General features: G+C 44.2%; 1 protein-coding gene across 2 annotated transcripts; it reads left to right on the forward strand.

The window, feature by feature from the left end:
• Positions 1–488: 488 nt before the first annotated feature.
• On the forward strand, positions 489–22,458 carry ODF3L2 (outer dense fiber of sperm tails 3 like 2). 2 transcript variants are annotated; one of them, XM_042480510.1, is made up of 4 exons: positions 489–663; positions 18,454–18,564; positions 19,766–19,879; positions 21,752–22,458. In XM_042480510.1, exons 1-4 carry the CDS (start codon positions 609–611, stop codon positions 22,237–22,239), a joined length of 768 nt encoding a protein of 255 aa, XP_042336444.1. In that variant the 5' UTR covers positions 489–608; the 3' UTR covers positions 22,240–22,458. The 2 variants fall into 2 exon arrangements, with proteins under 2 accessions (XP_042336444.1, XP_042336445.1); XM_042480511.1 differs by lacking the exon at positions 489–663 and adding an exon at positions 17,425–17,679.
• Positions 22,459–23,259: the final 801 nt, after the last annotated feature.

The raw sequence follows: 23,259 nt of genomic DNA on the forward strand, positions 1-23,259 counted from the left end.
TCTCCTAGTTTGTGTCCAGATGTTCATCGATATCTATTGCACATAGCACCATGGTGTATCAGTCAATCCATTGGCTGCCCTTGTGCAACGGACGCCCACGCATTGTAACACCATGGCAGACCCTAAGTGAATATGGATATTGTGAAGCTGCTCAATTCTTATTTCCTCAAAGTCCCATGTTGAATTACAGCCATTGTTTTCTGCGCAAAAATCCCATGCCGATCATCTTTGAAAACTGGGCAGCTTTCAAAGACTTTTTTTTTGCCGGAGTAAGAACACCGTTTTATTCTTTTGAGAGGAAAATTAGGAAAGCATCCCATCCCTCATCCCATCCCAAAAGAGACATACAGTACAGGCAACTTTTTCAGTCAACGCATTCATATTTTCTCTGGAAGACCTGGCAATTCCCCTTTTCTCTGCCTTCCTGGAAGCCTGTTTTCACCTCCTGACTCTTGGCTGCCTTCCTTTTCTTCCCAGCTCCTGCGGGAACTCATCTCCGCTTCCAGGAGAGAGCCCTATGGCACAAAACAAACCAGTTTAATATTTTAAGCCAACGCTCCACAAAATCCCCATCTATTGTCTCAAGCCTCGGCCGGACACATATTTGGATGAGAAAAAAGGGTAATCTCCGGTACTTAGAGATCCAGGCTGCCGGCCGCCAAGGTAAGGAATTCTCCACCCAGACCTTTGACAAAGTTGGAATCCAAATCTGCTGATTCCAGAAAACTGGTTGGATATGTAGCCAGAGATGCAAGGATACAGTTTTTTGATCTATTGATTCATCCACCAATTGAGCGCAAACTGTTTAAAAGTTAACAGAGAATTAGGAGAAACCATGTACAAATGTTGGTACGTTAATTCAAATACAAAGAATCATACACTTAAATGTCTTTATCTCTATTTTTGCACATACTTTCATGTATGAATGTTTTCATATAGGAATTGTATGTTTACAATGACAGAAGCTTTCTTGGTATACTAACAGAAAGCATGAGAGGAGGAGAAAAAGGAGAATGGAGTGTATATTTTAACTGTGGACTGCTTCACTGGCAGGAGATTGGACTAGCTAATACTTGGGGATATCTTCCAATGCTACGTTTCTAAGAAGAAGAATTGATTTCAGGTATTTATAAATCACTTATAGTATCTTAAGAGTTGGAAGGGACTGCCAGGCCCATCCAATCCAACCCCTTGCCATGCAGGAATGCACAACTCGCACTCCTGAAAGTTGAACACCCAACGTCCAAAGAAAGGGAGTCTATCCTATCCATCTATTACACTGTTGAACAGTTCTTGCTGCAAAGAAGTTACGTTAAGGTGGAGGCTTTTTTTGTCATTTGAATTCACTGGAGCAGCAGAAAGTAAGTTCACTCCATCTTCTACATGACATTCCTTTTTCCAAGCTAAACATATCCATCTTCCTCAGTCATTCCTTTTTGGTTGCCTTTCTTTGGACATGCTCCAGTTTCTCCACATCCTTTTTGAATTTTGGTGCCCAGAACTGGACACAGTATTCCAGGTGAGGCCTGACCAGAGCAGAATCAAGTGGCACTATTACTTCCCTTGATCTAGAGACACTACACCTCTATTGATGCAGCCTAAAATCGCATTGGCCTTGTTAGCTGCAACATTGCACTGCTGACTTATGTTCAACTTGTGGTCTACTTGGACTCCTAGATCCCTTTCACATGTAGTTTCATTCAGCCAGGTGTTGCCCATCCTATATCTGTGCATTTCATTTTTTACTGCCCAAGTGTAGTACCTTACATTTTTTCCCCCGTGGACATTCATTTTGCTAGTTTCAGTCTAGCTTTTTAATCTGTTAAGGGAACTTTGAGTTTGGATCCTGTCCTCTGGGGTATTAGCTACCTCTCCAGTGGCAGCATCAGTGACTCTGAACTCCTGCACCTAGAAAAAAATCAATCAATCAAAACTTGAGCTTTAATAGCAAAATAGCAGGGACTGTGTCCAAAGGCGCATCAGGCTGTCCCTTTAGTTATTTTATCTTTTCCTACCAGCAGATGGGGCCAGCAAAGGCAATAGGAACAGTTGTATATATAGCAGCATCCAATTTTGATTTTGCATTGAATTCTTATGCTGGGGTAGGAGAGCTGTGGGGCAGGGGAGACAGAGGAGAAGTTTAGACAGTCTTGCCAAAAAAATCCAGCTGTTTAGCCACATTAAAAGGGCTGGTTACCGACCACAAAGTCCTACACAATGTACATCTGAAAAAGTAAGACTAGTCTATGCTACAACTTCTTTGGCTCAGTCTCAAAGGTGCTGAAGGATCCCTTTGCAGTTAGTCTATATACAGTTTAGATCTAGACTATCTAACAGACCTCAACTCCCTAGATAAGCCTGTTTTACCAGTCCTAAAATAATGAAGGAGAGGGCAAAGCCTTTAAAAAAAAACATGTTAGGGTCTTATTCCAAGTGTGCTATTTTTAAAAACTGCTTTTTTAACTTGTAAGCGTGTCCTTTACATTGCTTTAATATTGTGAATAGTTAAGTTCTGTTTAGATACTGATCACATGGATGCTTTTAACTATATTGCATTCACTTTAATTTGAGAACAGTCTTGTTGATGGTGATGACTGTGATGATAGATTAATTTTAAACTTCATTCCTTTTCCTCCACTGCTAATTTATTCCCCCCAAGATTCATTGGATGTATTAGCTCACTTCTAGACCACTAATGCCCCGATGATGTGGGCTATACACTATATAGTGGAAGAGACAGGTATCTTTGAACAAAGGCTGGAGGGACACCTCTTAGGAATGCATTAGTTGTGGATCCTTGCACTGCCAAGGAGCTGGACTGGATGACCTTCAAGATCCCTTCCAACCCTGTGATTTTACACAAAGTTCTTGTAGCGTTCTCATCCAAATCTTAGAAGAAGCTGCGCATGGCAAAAAGGAGGATAAAGGACCCCAGTCACTGTAGAATCCTGATCAAGGTATTATTCTACAATAGCTCAAAAGAAGCATTTGTGGACTAAGGGTTATTACTGTTATTATTTTTGCTCAGAAAGTGCTGAAACGGCAGAGACAAATCCTTGGTCGCAGGAAGGGAAAGTGTCCTACCGCCAAGGATCCCAAACCCACTTGTGGAAAACAATGGGCTTATTTTGCACAAGGCTTTCCATAGGGGTGAAAAGCAGGAGGTTTCAAGGTCCGGTGGCGGTGGGAAGGCATGTGCCAAATGCCAAAAACAGCAACAGTGAGGGGCTCGCTGTCCCCACCACAGGAAGCCCATGGCCCCATAGATGCTTCGGACTCAGCAGAATGGGAGCCATAAAGAACACGTTCAAAACAAAAGTGCCGTTGCATCCTCCGTTTCCACGTTGAAGGCCAGGTCATGCCAATCCCAGCACTGAAGGAACTGGGACCCTGTGACTGTCAACAAGGGGACCTTCAGTTATTATTCAGATAGAAAAGAACTATCCTTCATAGTTCTCATATGCAGCTCCTAGAATCCATGACCCAGGGATTGGAACCAGCTAATTGACAACAAGAAGTTATCAATTAGGTCAGGAGTTTTCTAATGAAAGGGGGCATGCAGTTATGTGCCTTCAAGCTGACTCTAATGCAGTGATGGTGAACCTTTTAGAGGCCAAGTGCCCAAACTGCAACCCAAAATCCACTTATTGGAAAGTGCCATGTCCCTCTGGCTTTCTAGTAACCAACTCTGGCAAACTCTATGCAGGAGCGACAGCACATGTGCCCACAGAGAGGGCTCTGAGTGCCACCTCTGGCACGCGTACCATAGGTTTGCCATCACTGCTCTAATGTATGGCCTGGAGCTGATGATTCTTGTGATTTATTAGTAATATTTCTATCCTGCCTTTCCTCCAGTGAGCTATATCAGCAGCTCTAATCCTCCCCATTTTATCTTCACAAAAACCCTGTGAGGTGGGTTAGGTTGAGAGAGAAAAAGAAAGAAAGAAAGAAAGAAAGAAAGAGAGAGAGAGAGAGAGAGAGAGGCAACGACTGGCCCCAAGTCATCTAGTTACTTTCATGGCTGAGTGGGGACATGAACCGCCCTAATTCTTGTTCAGCACTCCAACCACTATATAACACTGGCTTTATTTTTAAAGCATTTCTTCCACTATAATGTCCCCATCAGGATGGTAAAAACCATTTCAAAATCTTCATCCACCCCAATGTTTTGTAATGCCATGGCTTGGTTCTGTGGCAGCCAAGTGTTGCATGATGGTGGGACATCCCCAGGTTAGCTCTGTTGTTTTCTCTTCTTAAACATGCGAACGGCGATGGAGATGCTTGCTTTGATGAGTACAGATGGCTGGTGGCTATTAGCTAGTGCACTTCATGTGCCAGCTTGGGAAAGGGAAGTCTTTTGGCAATTCGTTCCAGAGTTAATTGCCACGTGTTGTATATGAAGCTGTTTTTGAAAACCAAACAGACAGACTTCATCCTTGTTGAATTTGCTTTTTAAAAAAGAAAATTAGAATCCCATGAGAACCACCAACCCAGGCCAGGTACAAAAGACATACGGTGTTTCCAGGTAGTGTTAATGGAGAAAAAACGCACACAAAAGAGTTATAGAATTGGGAAAATTTTTTCCCAGACTACAATATTTAGGATCTTTCAGACAGTGACACTATCATCTGTAGGATGTAGGGAGCAGCCAAAAGTAAGGTGAAAGGAATTGGCTTAAAAAGGAATATAAGAAGCTGCCCCATTCAGAGTTGAATGTAGATATACAATTGTGGCTGGTGGCTTTTGCATCAATTGGGTGGCGAATCCACAACTGATTTTGTTCTAAGTTTTGCAGGAACTAAGGTGCTGAATGCTATCTCTGAAAAAAGGCTAGTTGAAGGCTTTCATGGCTGGCATCTACATGCCTCTTCTCCAGTTTGGTTACTGGCAATAAGAGCTTAAAGCTAGAACAGGCTGGTATTTTCAGTCCCACCAGCTTCGATTTTGGCTTCTTCCATTACTGGAACGCAGCTTTTCTGAAATGGAATTTGGCCCTAGGGTTGAAAAACTGTTGCCACCCTGGATTAATGGAAATGGGAGCAGAAAAGTGGCATCCACAGGCTGCATGTGGCCTGCGCTTTGTCCACCTTGACTTTACAATTATGTCATATCTAAGCTGCTGGCAAAAGGAAGTAGAAATTCAGTGCAAGCAACTTGTTATTTCCAACTAGTTACTTTGCAGCTCCGAGCTTGACTTATTGGAAAGATAAAGCAGGGAGAAAGAGAGCTTAGAGTTCACTGGAGGAAATGTAAGATCGTAATGAAACAAATGAATCAGTGCATGGATAAAGGGAAGTTACCCTGGAAATGGCAAAATGGGGAACAAGGTATTAATCAAAAGTATTAAAGAGGAAAGGACAGCGAGATTTCTAGGTTGTGTCCTTGTATGCTGAAGAAGAGCCTCCCAAAACAAGAAGGACCCGAGAGCAAGGTGTTGGTTTTTGGAGGAACTGATCCTCGGTAAGTATTTTTTATCAGCTTTGCTGGGCTTTTTGGTTTGCGTGGTGGCAGCCCAACACACTCAGCTGTCAAGTCTCCAATTACAGTCGGCCCTTCTTATACACGGATTTTTTATACATAGATTCAAGCATCCACGGTTTGAAAACGTTCAAAAAAAGTATACATTTCAAATATCAAACCTTGGTTTTCCATTTCTTTTTAATAAGGGACACCATTTTGCTATGTCACTAGATTTAATGGGACTGATTTTGTTATACACGGGGGATCTTGGAACTAAACCCCAGCGTAAACAAGGGTCCACTGTACTCATAGCTATCTGCCAGCAAAGGACCAACAGAGTTTGCCAACCAGTTTGAGAAACAAGTAAGGAGGCCATTGATCAATAAATGTATTTGTATGTGTGCCCTCAAGCAGACTGTCAACGTACGGCGACCCCATGAATTTCATAGGCAAGGAATCCTCAGAGGGGTTTTTACTAGTTCCTTCCTCTGAAATAGAGCCTACAGCACCTGGGATTCCTTGCCAATCTCCCATCCAAGCACTGGCCAGGAATGACCCTGCTTAGATTCCAAGACAAGATGGACTCCGGTGCTTTTAAGGATAAATACGTCCAGTAAATCAACCCCCAAACCCGCCGCTCTGTATATTTTGGTGATTTCCACGGGGCTATCAGAAACGGTTGTCTTCTCTCCGCCATCCTCTCACAGGCCAAAAAGAAATCTCCAAGGCCAAGCTTGGCAAGAGTTGTATTCCTGCTTCTGCTATGCCTTTCTGGGCATTACAAAATCCCCTACAGTGTAGGAAACGGTGATAAGAGGCCTCTACTAGTTTTCCTCTAGATGTCGAGATGATGAATGGATCATTAAGCAGCAGAATGCTTTTCCTAATGGGAGCGGAAGCCCTATGTAAACAGAATGATTGGGGGCCCTTGGCATGCGGGTTAGGAATGGGCCAAAACCATGCAAATGACAGATGGTTCGAAGGAATTTCTTCAGAAGTCTTATTTTATCCAACGGACAACATTTCCAGTTTCCTCTTTCTTAGTCAACCGACGGTTACCTTACACACATCTCTCTCCTCAAATGAGAAGCCAAAAGGATACAGTAATCATTTGATTTCCTTGTCTAATTTTGATTCCCATGCAGGAAAAAAAAGTCCCTCTTTTGATTATCAAATGAAATCCCAACCAGCGTTGGTTTCATGACCTGCCCTGCTGCTAGCCAGCTTTGGAAAGACTTCTCCTGGCTGGATGGAGCCATGGAGAAGGAAGGTTCCCAAGAAAGAACTAGAGACAACATCAAGAGGGGGGGGGGGAATCTTGTCAGAGATTGAGACATAAAGGCGATTATTTAGGGAAACATGTCTTTAAACCAGATTGGAATGGGCAAATTGGGACCAAAGTTTTCATGGCAAATCACTGAAAGCACTTTGTTGCTAACTGCCCTTCAGCCCCGTGGATGAGACATCTCCAAGAAGCCCTACCCTCCATTGCTTTGCTTACAAATTGAAGCTCATGGTTTCTCTGATGGACTTCACCCATCTGGCATGAGCCTTCCTCTCTTTCTACTTCCCTCCACCTTTCTGAGCATTATCGGTTTCTTTAATGCGTCGTGCCTTCTCATGATGTGGCCAAAGTAGGACAGCCTCATCGGATCGAATTTGCTTCCAAGGAGATTTCAGGCCTGAACTGTCCAAGGACCCATTTGTTTGCCTTTTTCGCTGTCCGCGGTATCCTAAGTAGTCTTCTCTTTCACCATATCTCAAATGAGTTGTTTTCCTTCTTATTCCACTTTCTTCCCTGCCCAATTCTCACATTCACACATGGTGCCGGGGAATACAATGGCGTGGATGGTTACAACTTAGTGTTCAGTTGTATATCTTTATATTTTAGGAACTTCATAGCTGCCCTTCCCATTCCTAGTCTTATTCTGATTTGACTGTAGCTCCATTCTGATCAATGTTTGATTCAAGATACAGAAGCTCTTTTAACTATTTCAGCTTCCTCGTTGAATTTATTCGAAGATATAGCAGTGTTAGTCTGTAGAATCAATAAGTAGAGCGATCTTGTAGCACCTCGTTGAATTTATGTATTTCTTCTGTCATCATTATTTATGTTTTCTTTATGTTCAGTATTAAGCCTGCCTTTGCACTTTCATCTTTGCACTTTCCTTACTAATTTTTCCAAGCCTGTGATATTTTCCGATAGTGATATGGTGTCGTCCGCATATCTTAGATTGTGGATGTTCCTTCCTCTTATCTTCACTCCTCCTTCTTCCGAGTCTAAAGCTGCTCTTCATATGATATTTTCTGCATACAAGTTGAAGAAATGGAGTGATACTAGGCAGCCTTGTCCGACCCTTTGGTCAATTGGGAACCATTCTGTTTCTCTATATTCTGTTCTAACAATAGCTTCTTGTCCTAAGTACAGATTTCTCACCAGGACTATCAGATGTGGTGGCACTCCCATGACTTTAAGAGCTATCCATAGCTTTTGATTTAGTCGATGGAAAAGGCATGAATTATTATTATTACTATTATTTATATCCTGCCTTACCCCCCCAGAACTGGGACTCTTTCCAGAGTCAATAGCATAGCCAGTGTTTTTAACAGTCAATGTCATTTAAATACACCTGAGGTTCATTTAGGTTTGAATGTAAATTTAAGGATAATCAATCACGTACGAGCGACTTAATGATAAGTGGGAGGATTTTATTGAATAATGAAATCAGCCCTTCCAAATACTCATTAATCAGCTATGGGAGCAGATTTCATTTGTTAATCACGAAATTAATCCTTCCAAATGCTAATTAATCCCCCAGGGAAGGGATTTGGTTTGTTAACAGCAAGTGGGGAGATTTACTTGTTAATAAGGAAATCTAAATATTGGGAAACAGAAAGGCAAAAGTAGTTTATTTTTGTGTATTTATCTTCTTTTGAAAGTTGGCTAAGACACACTAGTTCGTCTCAGACCATATTTCTGGGGTGTGAAGCGTTCAGGTGCCCAGCCTGAAATGTGCCACCGGCTACCTGAAATGTTGCATGCAAAAGATGGGTGTTCTTGTGTTCCTTGATTCATGTATGAACACTGCATTTGGTGGTCCCTATGTAGACTTGTCTGCAGCTGCACGGTATGCGGTAAACTCCAGCAAAGAGATTGGGGCAATACGTTCAGGAGAAGCTGTGGAAATCCCTGCCACAAAAGGTCCCTCTGGCCCCTTCCCTGCTTTTTACCCACTGGCAAGTGAAGCCATTTTTTATTCAGTCAAGTCTTTGAATTTCAATTATGCAGTGGTAGTGTATGCGTATGTAAAGTGGTGTGCTGGAGCGAGTTCAGAGAAAGGCAATGAGGGATGATAGAGGTACAGAGAACAAAAACCTATGAGGAAAGAAGGTTGAGGAAACTGGGGACGTCCAGCCTAGTAAAGAGAAGGCTGAGCTGGGACATGATGGCCCTTAAAATACCTAAGGGCTGTCTCAGAGAAGAAAGTGCTGGCTTTCCCAGAGGGGAGGACCATGTACAGTCCGCCCTCCCCATACATTCTAGACTCCCACACCACATATGGGGAAAAGAGCGTATGCTCAAGCCCCAAAGAAAATAATGGCACGTATTGTCACGGTGGCGCACGGGGCGCATGGTGTGAGTACGTGCCCCATTATTTCTGCCGGGGCTAGCCTTCCGCATAAGTTCAAAGCTGTGGAAGGCAAGCCCACCTATAAGTGCTGTATAATGATTTTAAGTTACAGGAGGGTAGATTTTGATTGAACATTAGAAGGAACTTCTTGATAGTAAAGAGGGTTTCAGCAATGGTACCAATTGCTTAGAGAAGCGGTGGAGTCTCCTTCTCTGGATTTCTTGAAAACAAGGCTAGACAGCTCTATGCTGGAGATGCTTTAGCAGGAGATTCTGCAATGAGAAGGGGTTTAAACTCGATTGTCCATAACTGAAGTTTGAACAGTTGTGATAATTTTTTGGGGGGAAAGAAATCAGGTTTAGATCTAGGATGTTTTAAGTGCCACGGACTTTTATGGACTTCAGCACAAATCTGTGAATACATCCGTATTGCAGAAGATAATGTGGATATATGATTGTACTGTATTATCAAACAATGGACATGGTTCTAATTTCTATGTATGGGTTTGAAAGCTGGATAGTGAAGATAGCTTCACTACAAGAATCAACTCCATTGAAATGTGGTGCTGGAGGAGACTTCTGCAGAAACTAAAAAGATAGACAAACGGGGCTGCGTCTGCACGGCAGAATTAACACAGTTTGACACTGCTTAAAGTGCCATGGCTCAATGCTATGGGATTCTGGGATCCTAGGCATCCAAAGAAGAGTGGCAGGCAAAGCAACCAAAGGAAGGTGAACATGTTTAATAGAGTTTAAGTTGAGGGTTTTTCACTGTCTCAGTCTGCAATGGTAGAAATGTAGGAACTGAAGGAAAAGACCATTCTGATCGAGGGGCTGTCTGAAGCAACGAAAAGTAACATTTCCAAGCACTGATAAAAGATAAAATGGTGTATGACCTTCCATCTTGCCTGTCTCCCACCTTCACAGTACTTTAAAACTTCCACCCCAGGGAAAATCCAGATAAACGTCAGGGAAAAATCAACCACCGTTATTCCATTTTTTAAAAAATCCAGTGTGAGAGTGGAAACACAGCATGGTCCTAAATGGAAGCCAAGTTTTGGGCCACGCCAGCGGGAGACGTCTGCAGCTCAAGACAGCCTTGTCAGACCCATGCTGCAAAAAACACCGGAGAAATATTAAAATACCAGCTGCTTGTCAAGAGGCCCAAGACTCCCAATTAGTTAAATTGGCAGTAGTTCTGGCTGAGGCCAAAGACAAGGGAAGAAAAGAAGAGAAGAGAAAAGAAAAGGGAGGGAGGTAAACGCTTGGTTCAGGCAAGGTATTGTAAAACTTTTAATTGAGGAAGGCTTCATGTGATTTTTCCTGCCATTGGGAGATTTGTGTGAATATGGGCAAAGAGACTAATTGGAAGACAGCTGAGCGTCAACTGGGAGAGTGTGTGTCACACCATCATTCCTACGTTTTAGTTCTGGATGGACCCTGGTGGCTTTAATATGGGAAACAGGGCCATCAGTATCAAAGAAACATTTTGGATGGGGGAAGATTCACCGCTCCTATTCAGCATTGAGATAGTTGGAAGATGGACTTTCGCCCCTGCTTTAACTCTAGTTAAAGCAGGGGCGAAAGTCCATCTTCCAACTACGTATCTCGATTTGGCAGGGACAGTCCTGGTTAATCCTCTGTTATCCCACTTTCTCAGCTGTTTTTCAAATGTCCGAGTTGCTCTCCCCTCCTTCCACCTCTATCCTCACCTTACCTTCAATTGCTGCAAACAGAGTACAAACTTTTTTGTAGGTTTAAGAGTTTATTCCTGACGTTTCGCCAGCATCTGTGGATGGCATCTTCAGAGAATGCTGGCATGGAAGAGAACGGATATACTGTTGGTTGAGGGGTAGCGATTTGCATGTTAATCTGTGTATCGTTCTGTTGTTGAATGGCAGGCCTCATGGGGTCTCTTTAGTGACCCATTGTCCACTGGGAAAGACCCTGACCAAGAGTGGGTTTTCATTTGCATGTGCTGGGTCTTGCTTTTGGGCGTTTTTCAGGACTGGTAACCCAACTTTGTTTACTTTAAGGGTTTCTTCTTTCCTATTAAAGTTGTCTAGATGTTTACGGATATCAGTGGCTTCCCTGTGCATTCTGACCTGATAGTTGTTGGCATGATCCAGGATGGTTTATAATGTGTTCGGCTACTGCTGGTTTTTCTGGCTGACTCAGTCCGCAGTGTCTCTTGTGTTCCTCAATTCGTGTTTCGATGCTGCATTTGGTGGTCTCTATGTAGACTTGTCTGCAGCTACACCGAATGTGGTAAATTCCTGTGGTCATGAGAGGCAGTTCAAAGTGCAAAGGTACGCTGCATTCAGTTAACTCACCAACATGGAGAGGAGAGAAAGGTTAACTACACTCTGATCTTGTGTCTCAGTTTTTCTCTGTGCAATGTTGATCTGTAAGCCACTACTGAAGAATGCCGGGAGTTGCAGTTCAATAGTATCTAGTTGTTTGTTGCTGTTGTGTGCCTTCAAATGGTTTCTGACCTAAGCCAAATTGATCATGGGGCTTTCTTGACAAGGTTTTTTCAGAGGAGGTTGGCCATTGCCTTCCCCTGAGGCTGAGAGAGTGTGACTTGCCAAAGATCACCCAGTGGGTTTCCATGGCCGAATTGGGAATTGAGCCCTGGTCTCCAGAGCCGTAGTCCAGCACTCAAGCCAATATGCCACACTGGTGAATAATATCTTGAGGGCTGCAGAATTTCCATCTCTGAGTTTAATAATAATAATAATAATAATAATAATTTTAATTTATATGTCCTGCCTCTTCCAAGGATCGAAACGGAATTACATGCAATTCAACAGTCAATAAAACACTAATACTGAATTACACATCTCTATTAGTTCCTTAAAATCTCCAAACATCAATTCATATACCATCATACTTAGAGAAGGGGGTCTTAAGCATCATCTCTATACCAAATCCGATGGGAAAGCCCGCCGGAAGAGATCCGTCTTTAGTGCCTTCTTAAAGGCATTTAAGGTAGTGATAAGAAAGATCTCCTCCGGCAGACTACCGTATATACTCGACTATAAATCGACTTCATGTATAAGTCGAGGGCAGATTTTGGGGCCAAAACTATGGATTTTAGTATGACCCGTGGATAAGTCGAGAGTAAGAATTATGGTCATGTAACAAAGGATCTAAAGGATGAAACAAAGGAAGACAGTGCCAAAGAACTAACAAAATTGCAGGAGGTATAACTGTGTTCACACTGAAAGATGGATGGATGGATGAAAGAGTAGTGCTTCCAGGAGAGATTCCACTCTTGCGTTTCACAGGAGATGGTTTCTGTTTTTATGAGAGTTAAGGTACACTTTTTATGAGAGTAAAACTTTTTGGGTCAATTTTTTGACTAAAACTTCTAGACTTATACATGAGTATATACAGTATTCCACAATTTAGGGGCTGCAGCAGTGAATGCTCTATGGCAGTGGTTCCCAACCTGTGGGTCGGGACCCCTTTGGGGGTCAAACGACCCATTCATAGGGGTCGCCTAAGACCATCGGAAAACACATATTTGCATGTAGCAATGAAAATAATTGTATGGTTGGGGGTCGCCACAACATGAAGAACTGTATTAAAGGGTCGTGGCATTAGAAAGGTTGGGAACCACTGCTCTATGGGAAGTTGTGGTTAATCGAGGAGTATTACAATGTTCCAACAAATTCTTCCCCGATGTTCTGAGAGTACGGGGCGGATTATGTTGGGAGAGGCGTTCCCGCAGGTAACTCGGGCCCGAGCCTTGTAGGGCTTTAAAGGTAATGACCAACACCTGGAATGCACAATACAATACATAATTGGCAGCCAGTGTAGAGATTTTAACACTGGTCTTATATGGTCAAACCTAGAAGTACCGGTGACCAATCTGGCTGCTGCATTTTGGATTAGTTGAAGCTTCCGAACTTGGTACAAGGGTAGCCCAAAGTAAGGCAGGAGTGAGAAATTATCAGGGGTTGGGAGCTACATTGACCCCTCCAAAAGACCTTGGAGGGCTGAAACCCCCTTCCTATACTGTACTGGGGAAGACAAACCCATTTTATTGCCTACAAATCCCTAATGCAAGATTTAGGCTTCTGCTAACAGCCCTGATCTTACTGGCAACCTTTAAGGGGCATTTCCCTACTTTTGCAGCCATTCTATTGCTAGAAGTCTTTTTCTACAGCAGGAAGAGATCTGGAAGTTGCTTCCGGTTCACTTTCAGTTTTTAAAAAGGCCTCTCCAAGGTTTAAAACAACCCGATGGGGAAAAAATGGTTCTTCGGTTTTAAGAGGGATAAACCTAAGATGTGAGTAAATTCAGAAGAGGAAAGTGAAACAGGAGTCGGAAGACCGTTTAGGAGGAACTTTTTCAATACTGTAACCCTCAAGAGAAAGAAAGAGAAATGCCAATTTTATAATGGGAGGAAATGAGTTTAGCGATTTCCCAGAAAACTCTAAATACAAATCTGTTTTTGATTATCTTTTTTTAAAAAGAAATTCCATCGAACTGAGTACAAATAAAAGAAACACGCGGGAATAAGCATCCTGCCCTTTGGAGCAGACTAGCTGCTGAGCCAAATTTTAAAAAGCGTGTGTATTAAGGATTATGTGTATTTGTCCAGTCTTCCCCTCTGCTAAAAACGTTGACTTATCAGCATTCATTGATATCGGGGAGGAAAAAGGAGGTATCCAAAGAAACAAGGAGAAAAGGAAAGGGAAATGATGGGGGGAAAGTGGTTATAAATGATAAAATATGTGTTTTCCGATGGTCTTAGGCAACCCCTATGAAAGGGTCATTTGACCCCCAAAGGGGTTGTGACACACAGGTTGAGAACCGCTGCCCTAGATCTTCCCGCACAACTCTATGGTCAACATCTGCCTGAAGCTGACCACAGAATCACACCAGAGGACCTACAAGTGTTTTCTCTAGGTCCTCCAGAGCAATGTTATGGTCAACTTCCAGCAGAGTTGCACTGGAAGACCTAGAGATTCCTAGACCCCATAGAATCATAGAGTTGGAAGGGACCACAAAGGCCATCCAATCCAACCCCATTCTGCCATGCAGGAAGACACCATCAAAGCCCTTCTGACAGATATCCAGCCTCCAAAGAAGGAAACTCCACCATTCTCCGAAGGTGCGACTTCCACTGTCAAACAGCTCTTATTATCAAAGTTCCTCCTCATTTGGAGGTGGAATCTCCTTTCCTATAGCTTGAATCCATTGCTCCATGTCCTATTCTCTGGAGCAGCAGAAAACAAGCTTGCTCCATCCTCAATATGACATCCCTTCAAGTATTTAAACAGGGCTATCATATCACTTCTTAACCTTCCCTTCTCCAGGCTAAACATACCCAGCTCACAAAGTCTCTCCTCATAGGGATTGGTGGTTTCCAGACCTTTCAACACTTTGGTTGCCCTTCTCTGGACATGCTTCTGTTTCTCAACATCCTTTTTGAGTTGTGGTGCCCAGAACTGGGCACAATATCCAGGTGAGATCTGACCAAAGCAAAACAGAGTGGCACATTCCTTCCCTCGATCTAGACACTATGGCTCAGTGCTATGGAATTCTGGGATTTGTAGTTCTGTAAGATGTTTTGCCTTCTTTGTCAGAGAGCTCTGGTGCCACAATAAACTTACAAAACCCATGTGCTCCAGTAGGAGCTTACGCAAACCTCCTCAACTTTGAACCCTCCAGAGGCACTGGACTGCAGCTCCCATTATCCCCAGTAGATAGGCATGGGATACCATAGGACCAAGTGGGCAAAAAGTGGGGTGTATGATGTTGAGGTGGGGAGCCAATGTGATGCAGTGATGGACTAGGTCTTGGGAAGACCAGGGTTCAGATCATGCCACAAAAACCCACTCAGTGACCCATGGCAAGTCCCACTCTCTAAAGACCAGGACAGGACTTGCCCATAGGGAAACCATACTTGCCCCATAGAGAATCATTGGAGAACACTTGCCCAGCTTTGAGAATCATGTTAAAAGAATAAAATGCGGTTAAAAATGTTTTAAAAAACCATTTTTTATCTTGTGATCCGCCTTGGGCCCCTTTTTTGGGGGAGAAAGGCGGCCTAAAAATAAAATAAAGGTAAATAAAATGAAATAGGGTTTTGAGGTCGACTCGAAGGAACAAAATAACTTTTTAGACCCATTGTTTATGAACCCAGGAAAGGGTTTTAGCCCCTTCTTGGCATGCGCCAAAAAAAAACACCACCCAGGACGAGGGAGGGCTGTGGCGATTTCTGCGCATGCGCCCACAAAGGCGAAAAGCTTCGCAGCCTTGTCACCTCAAGACTAAGCCACGCCTATCTTAGGGCTTCAGAACCAATCGGTACCAACTCGGCCCCGCCCTAAACCCCGCCCATTTATTTCCCTCAGGCTCGCGGCCTCTTTCTTCCCGCCTCGCCTTCCTCAGGCCTAAGCCACGCCCCCGCTCGTTCAATCAACCAATCACCTCTCTCACCCTGATTGACTAAGACCCGCTCACCACATGCTCCAAGGCGTTCCTCGCTTGACTGGTTCTTTCAATGGCCGTGCATGGGCATAAGCCACGCCCCCTCTCTGTTCCTGATAAGCCCCGCTTACCTATTTCCACCAATCAGGACTCATTTTGATTAGCCCCGCCCACTTTTATTTACCAGAGGTCGCCCAATTGTGCCCTTTTAAGAGATTATGGACTTCACCTCCCAGAAGCCTCAGCCATGTTGGCCAATAGAGTGGGATTCTGGGAGCTGAAGTCCAAAATCTCTTAAAGAGCACAGTTTGGTTCTACACTTTAGAAATAATGCAGTTTGACACTGCTTTAACCGCCTTGGCTTTGTCTTACAGAATCCTGGGATTTATAGTTCGGTGAGGCACCAACACTCTTGGGCTAAAGACCTTGCAGAGCTACAAATCCCAGGATTCTATAGGATGGAGCGACAGCACTTAAAGTGGCGCCAGATTGCATCTGCGCTGCAGACGCAATCCAGTTTCACACCACTTTAACTGCCATGGCTTGATGCTATGGCATTCTGGGATTTGTAGTTTTGGAGGACACAACCTTCTTTGTCAAAAGTGCTCTGGTGTTGCAACAAACTACAGTTCCCAGGATTCCATAGCACTTGAACCACGGCAGTTAAAGCAGTCTTGAAATTCATTATTTCTTCAGTGCGGACGCAGCCCAAATGAAATTATAGGTCAGCCTTCATAAGGATGCCTAGTTTTCTTTAAAAGTGCACATACTTTAATTTGTTTGCTACAATTGTGATAAGAGCCAGTGTGGTGCAATGGTTTGAGGGTTAGGGCATTGGGCGACCAGGGTTTGAATCCCCACTCAGCCATGGTGACCTTGGGCAAGTCACACTCTCTCGACCTCAGAGGAAGGCAATGGTAAACCTGTGAACAACGCATGGCAAGAAAGCTCTATGGTATAGTGGCCTTTGGGTGGCCATAAGTCTATGAAGAGAATCTTGGGCCCGTTACAAACGGGCCTTAAAGTACGCGACGAGCACGTACTAGGAGTACGCGCTCTGTGCGTAGAAAATGGCAGCGGCCGTTCGACACGGCCACCGCCATCACTACGTCACGACCACACTGCCTCCAAACGAGGCGGTGCGGTTGTGACGTATTGGGGCCGCCCCAGGGCGCCTAGTGCGCCCTTTCCACGGCCCCGGAAGGAGCTCCGTTTCGGAGCTCCTTCCTGGTTTTGCGTCGCTGTGCGCAGGGGGTTGGACGGGATGGCCTGTGCGGTCTCTTCCAACTCTATGATTCTATGATTCTATGCTTTAAAGAATACTGTAAATAAACCGAAAATGGTGAATAATTGCACAAATGATTATCACACGCAAATAAAGTGATATTGGAAATGCATTGTCGCTGGAATCCCGAAACCATAAAGATGCGCATTAATGCTTCTTTGTGACCAATTTAATGGCAGATTTTGTGCGACATCGTGTGAAATCGTCTCACGTAATTATGCAATTTCCCCGGGATCAGCTCCCGCTCTCCTTCATGTGATAAACTCCATAGAATCCCAGAGTTGGAAGAGACCACAAGGGGCCACTCAGTCCAATCCCTTTTCTGCCATGCAGGAACTCTTGTTTTTGAAAACAGGAAGAAAATTGTCAAATCTCTCGTTGCTTCCTTTGAGAAGAAATTCAGCAGAGAATGAGATCCTGGCTGTTTGGCAGGTCAATGGACTTACATGCCACCCCAGCCAACCTGTGGAAGGAGGAGGTTGTATCACCTGGAGGCAGACAAAACACTCTCTGGCCACCTGCTGTGTATCTCCTTTCAGCGCATCCTTTTATCTTGAACATCATAAACACCCGAGTTATGCTTCGCTGCTCCAGAGCTCTCTTGTAGGCAGCTCCGTTCCTCTACCTTGGGTCTCTGTATGGAGAGGAACCATTGTTTTCTCCCTTACCTGGCTGAACAGTTTGCGTCTGGATAGCTGGCTGGGCTCTTGCTCTTTGCAAGACGTTGCAGGACCAAGGACTGGAGGTATCGCCGCCAGCCCTTTGAGGAAGGCCTCTCGGAAGAGAAGATCTTGCAAATTTAACATGGAGGACCCAGGGACAAAGAAGGTGCCCATGATCGCTGCTCGTGAGACAGGTACAAAGGAGGCATCATGGTTGCTTTCTTGCTGCCGGGTATTTAATATGTAGGGGAGGAAATTGTAGGTAGGGGTTCCAGTTCTTGGAGTGTGCAATTTTCGAGGGTCATTTCAAGGCAGGGGGTCAGGGTGCGAATTCTCCAATTCTTCTGTGCTCATCTCCAGGTAAGAATAAAATGCTGGGTACCTTTGCTCAGCAGCTTACTACAATTTGCAAGGCTTGGTTTATCGCTGCAGTTTACTAAGGCTGCATCCGCACCACAGAAATAATCCAGTTTGACCCCACTTTACCCACCATGGCTCAATGCTATGGAATGCTAGGAATTGTAGTTGTGGCACCACAGAGTCAGGTGTGGCATAGTGGTCTGAGTGTTGAGCTCTGGCTCTGGAGATCAAGGTTCGATTCCCGGCTCAGCCATGGCCTGGGGCAAGTCACACTCTCTCAGCCTCAGGGGAAGGCAAGGGCAAACCTCTCCTGAACACATCTTGCCAAGAAACTATCACAATAAGGCTGCCATGAGTCAGAAGTGAATCGAAGGCACCCAGCAACGCAACAAGTTGCACCAGAGCACTCTGATGGAGAAGGCTCAATGTCCTCACCAAACAATGAATCCTAGGATTCGATCGCATCAAGCCATGGCAGTGAGTTAAAACAGTGTCATACTGGATTATTTCTGCAGTGTAGATGCGACTTTGGTCTCAGACTCTGGAGTTTCCAGTATTTTCAGTAACAGGGTGTTTGTTTCTCAAATACCATTTTTGCTTTTTGTCAGGTCCCGGACCTGGATGTTACAGCTTGCCTCCGACTGTGGGTTTTGTCAACCATGACTACACTCGCTTCGCCAGTCCAGCGTACTCTTTTCACCAGAGACTCAACAATAGCAGTGAGTAGCTGAAGACCTGTGTAGTAGCCATAATCTCCAGCATGAGCAACCTCTAAGGGCCACTCTTTGCTCCTTAAGGGCTAGACATTCAGTCTTTTGCCTCCAAATTGGCCCCAGAAATGAAAGCAAAAGAAAATTGACCCAGGAATCTACTTCTAGTGGGGAGGTTAATCTTTACTTATCTTGTTCTTATATGAAAGTATGAAGAATTTCAACATTTTCTCCTAGGATTGCAAGAATTTGAGACTTTTTGAGTCTTCTCATTCTCAAAGAAAGAAAGAAAGAAAAGAAATGGAAGGTTTCAATCTTGCAAATCTGCAAATAATCCTCCCCTTTCTAACTTCCAGCAGTCACTTCCAGTTTCTTTTGCCTGACTTTTAGTTGATTTTAAGGATTTGGAGTGGGTTATTTAAAGTGAATGCAGTGCTCCAGTGGGTGATTTTTCACCTAAATACATTTGGTAGGATCTGGGAAATTGGTTGGTGAAAAAAGGAACTGGGTAATGTGCACACACTGTGATAATGTGATAACAAGATGTAATAGAAGGGACAGGGAATCTGTGAACCTTTAGATGTTCTTGGTCTCCAGTTCTCATTAACCCTGACTATTAGCCATCTTAGCTAAATAGGGAATGGCTTTCCACCAGAAATGTCTGGAAAGAGCATACCCTCCAACAATTCACAGACAAAAACAGGCAAAAGCAAACCACTGCAGCCTCTCCTAGTTTTTTGGGTCTTCTTTATTCATAACTTTTGCCATCTTGATCGCATAGTGATGCTGCTTATCCACATGTGCTCCAGTTTCATCTGTGAAATGTTGGAGGGTATGCCACCCACCTTGGTGTTGGTGTGGTACAAGGCTGAAGGGACTGACCAATTGACTTGGAAAAAGCTGGTATCTGGATCTGTGCTTTTCTTTCTATATGGAATGCTGTGTGTTCTAGATCTCGGAAAACCCTCTGCTACTCCATCTTCATCCTATCTCAAAACTGTCATGTTTTTCTTTCAGAGTGCAGTTGATTTAATTGGTGAGTATTAAACTGTGCTGAAGTGCATTGTGTGGTTTTATGCCTTTAGACATCAGTCGGTTGGCTTATTGCAGAACGCGAGAAGGCAAAAAACCATGAATGCCCCAATGGCATTAATTCTGCCTAGCTCTGTAAGGCATACTTACCAGTGTTTTTTTCCTCTTTACATTTCAGTACATCCGAAAGACTCAAGTCCTGGCCCATGTTACTATGTAGAACCTGAGCTGACCCGTTTTGGAAGAGCTAGGGGACCATCCTTTTCCATTCTGGCACGAGCCAAACCTCAGGGTAAGCTGGAAGTGGGGGCAAAAACCAAGTAATATGTGTAAGGAGCACAAAGATTAGTGTAACATGGTGCAATTGCACATAGCATTAATATATGGTTTTGTCTTAGATGTGAACTACTCTATGAACTTACACATGAACTTCTCCAGACAACTAACAGTTTGTCTGTTTCTCTTACACTCCTTATGTCGCCTCTCATTTAAAAATAGGCAGCTTGGAAAATAAGCCACAGTTTTGTGTTCATATTGAACAAGAAGCCATGGTTGGACAAAACCTCCTTGTAAGCTAACAACAACCCACGGCTTCACATGGTGGTTTGCATCTTGCTAAGAAACCATGGCTTGATTGCAGGGAAAAACTCAGATGCAACCACAAGCCAGAATCTGACAACTCATAAACTGGCATGATGTTAGGAGGAAACCTGACATATCTGCAGGGCCGGCCCATGTTGCTACCTGAGATGGATGGTGCCCTTTCCCATTCATGGGGGGGAAATCCACGTGGATCTCTTTTCTTGTAGACTGAATCTATTGCTCTGTATCCTAGTCTCTGGAGTAGCAGAATACAAGCTTGCTCCATCCTCAATTGGTCATCCCTTTAAATGTTTAAACATGGCTATCATATCACCTTTTAACTTTCTCATTCCCACCAGCACATCTCTAAGCCATTGGTTCCACTGTAAAGCAACTCTTACATGGAGCAAACATATTTTCTGCTGCTCTAGAGACTACGACAGGGATTCAAGAGATAGAAACTACAAAAGAGACATTCCACTTAAATATTAGGAAGACCCTCTTGAATGTAAGAAGTGTTTGAGGGGGTGGAGGGCTTTCCTTCTTTGGAGGTCTTTGAAGAGGAGTTGCATGGGCATCTTTCAAGAGTGCTTTAGTTGTGTATTAGTGCCTAGCAGGGGGTTGAATTACATGGGCCTTGTCCCTTCCAACTCTAAGTTTCGATGATTCTTAACAAGACCTTTCCAAAATACATTCCCTTCCACCCACAGATGCTATTTGCATTGCAGGATGGTGAACACATCTTTTTTAGAGGTTAAAGGACCATCTCTTGGGTATTCTTCAGTAGTAGATTCTTATGGTGACAAGGCTTTGTCTTAGATGGTCCGTGAGGTTCCTTCCAGTTCTGTGATTCTAATAGTATTGTCCCTCCTACCTGCATTTTATCTGTCCAACAATCCTGAGAGTTAGGCTGGGTTGATAGGGAAAGAGGGAATGGATCTGTCAAAGGTCCTCCAATGAATGGAAATTTGAAGCTAGTTCTCTCTAGTCTTAGGTCCAAAACACACTGCAGAAATAATCCAGTTTGAGACCACTTTCACTGCCTTTGCTCATTGCTAGGGAATCCTTGGAACTGTAGTTTATTGTGGAACCAGAGCTCTCTGACAGAGAAGGCTAAATGTCTCACAGAATTACAGTTCCCAGAATTCCCTAGCATTGAGTCAGGGCAGTTAAGACGGCCTCAAACTGGTTGATTTCTGCAATGTGTTTTGAATCTTAGTTCAACTTTTCAGGCCAGAGGTGGCTATTCAGTCCCATCTTTATGGGTGCTATCCATCGCGCTGAACCAAATTTGAGCATAAGATTAAACGCAGTGGTTAGCATGGACTTGCTGCCCCAAAATGATGGAGCCACTGGCTGCCACTGCTCCAACCATTACATTGCACTATCTCTGAGTAAAATTGTCTTATCTTTATGATTACCTGTATGTGATTTTCTAACACCTTTGCCTAATGACAAAGCCACTGGAGCTGTATTTTGTGCATTGGTCCAATGGCGATATCACTGTTTTGAGGATTTTGGATGTTGTTGTACTTACATTTTAGCAGAAGCTTAGTTTAATGGCGCACATTTCCTTCTCTAGGTATACCTGAGACCCCTGGGCCAGCCACATACAGTCCAGGGAGGGTGCCTCCTCCATCCCAACGGAGACCACCATCCTATTCCATAGGTGGCCGTACCAAGTACCGCCTGGTGGACCCTGTGCCTGCCCCTAACAGCTACACCCTTCCTTCACTCCTAGGCCCACGGGTCCCCAGCAAACCTTCCAGCCCCAGTTTCACCATCACCGGCTGGAATGCCAGAGGCAGTTATTCTGAAGACCTCAGCCAAACACCAGGGCCCGGATGTTACAAGGCTACGGACCCCAATGTCTACTTGTGCCGTTCGCCTGCATTCTCGATGCTGGGGAGGACCAAGAAGCCCACCAGCCACTTTTGCACACCGGGGCCTGGCACACATAGCCCTGAGAAGGTGACATTTCACAGGACAGGGGCTCCTTCCTATTCCCTCGGCATTCGTCACTCAGACTTCCTCATGCCTCTCATTTCAGATACTCCTCCAAAATGGTAGGGCAGCACAAGCAAGGGTCCTCTTAAGCCAGCCTCTTGAGGGTCAGTTTTGTAGATCTACAGGAGGGTCGATTTTGACTAAACCTTAGAAAGGACTTCTTGAGAGTGAAAGGAGTTTGGCAATGGAACCAATTGCCTGGAGAGGTGGCAGGCTGTCCTTCTCTGGATGTCTTCCAAAAAGAGGCTGGACAGCTCCCTGCTGGGGATGCTCTAGCTCAGTGGTTCCCAACCTGTGGGTCGGGACCCCTTTGGAGGTCGAATGACCCTTTCATGGGGGTCGCCAAAGACCATTGGAAAACACCTATTTAATTACAGTTATGAAGTAGCAACAAGAATAATTTCATGGGTTTGGGTCACCACAACATGAGGAACTGTATTAAAGGGTCACGGCATTAAGAAGGTTGGGAACCACTGCTCTAGCTCAACAATTCCCAAACTTTGGTCCTCCAGGTGTTTTGGACTTCAACTCCCAGAAGCCCCAGCTAGCTGGGCCAACAGTCAGAAATTCTAGGAACTGAAGTCCAAAATATCTGGAGGACCAAAGTTTGGGAACCACTGCCTGGAGATCTTGCATTGAGCCAGGAGTTGGACTTCATGACCTACAGGAGTCCTGCCTTCTCTTTGAATCTAAGAAAGGGGGAATGTGGGAGGAGGAAAGAGAAACTGGGACATTTTACAATCAGCTGCAAAAAGTGGGATGGCAGAGGATTAAGTCCTGTTGGCGATGCTTTAACTGGAGATCTTGAATTGAGTAGTAGGTTGGACTTGGTGGCCCATGAGGTCCCTTCTAACTCTAGGATGCTATGAGTCTATGCTTCCAAAATTCCTTACTGAGCATGTATGAGCAGTAAAAGAGAAAAGAAGAAAGGCAATATTACTGACCACCCCAGCATGTTGAAGAAACATAGATGTATACGTTTGGCCACCAAAATGGAAATCATCAGCTGCATCTACACTGGAGAATTAAAGTAGTTTGACTTCACTCTATCTGTCATGGCTCAGTGCTATGGAATCTTGGGTC

This window comes from Sceloporus undulatus, chromosome 7 (assembly GCF_019175285.1).
Source record: "Sceloporus undulatus isolate JIND9_A2432 ecotype Alabama chromosome 7, SceUnd_v1.1, whole genome shotgun sequence".
Classification (NCBI taxonomy): Eukaryota; Metazoa; Chordata; class Lepidosauria; order Squamata; family Phrynosomatidae; genus Sceloporus; species Sceloporus undulatus.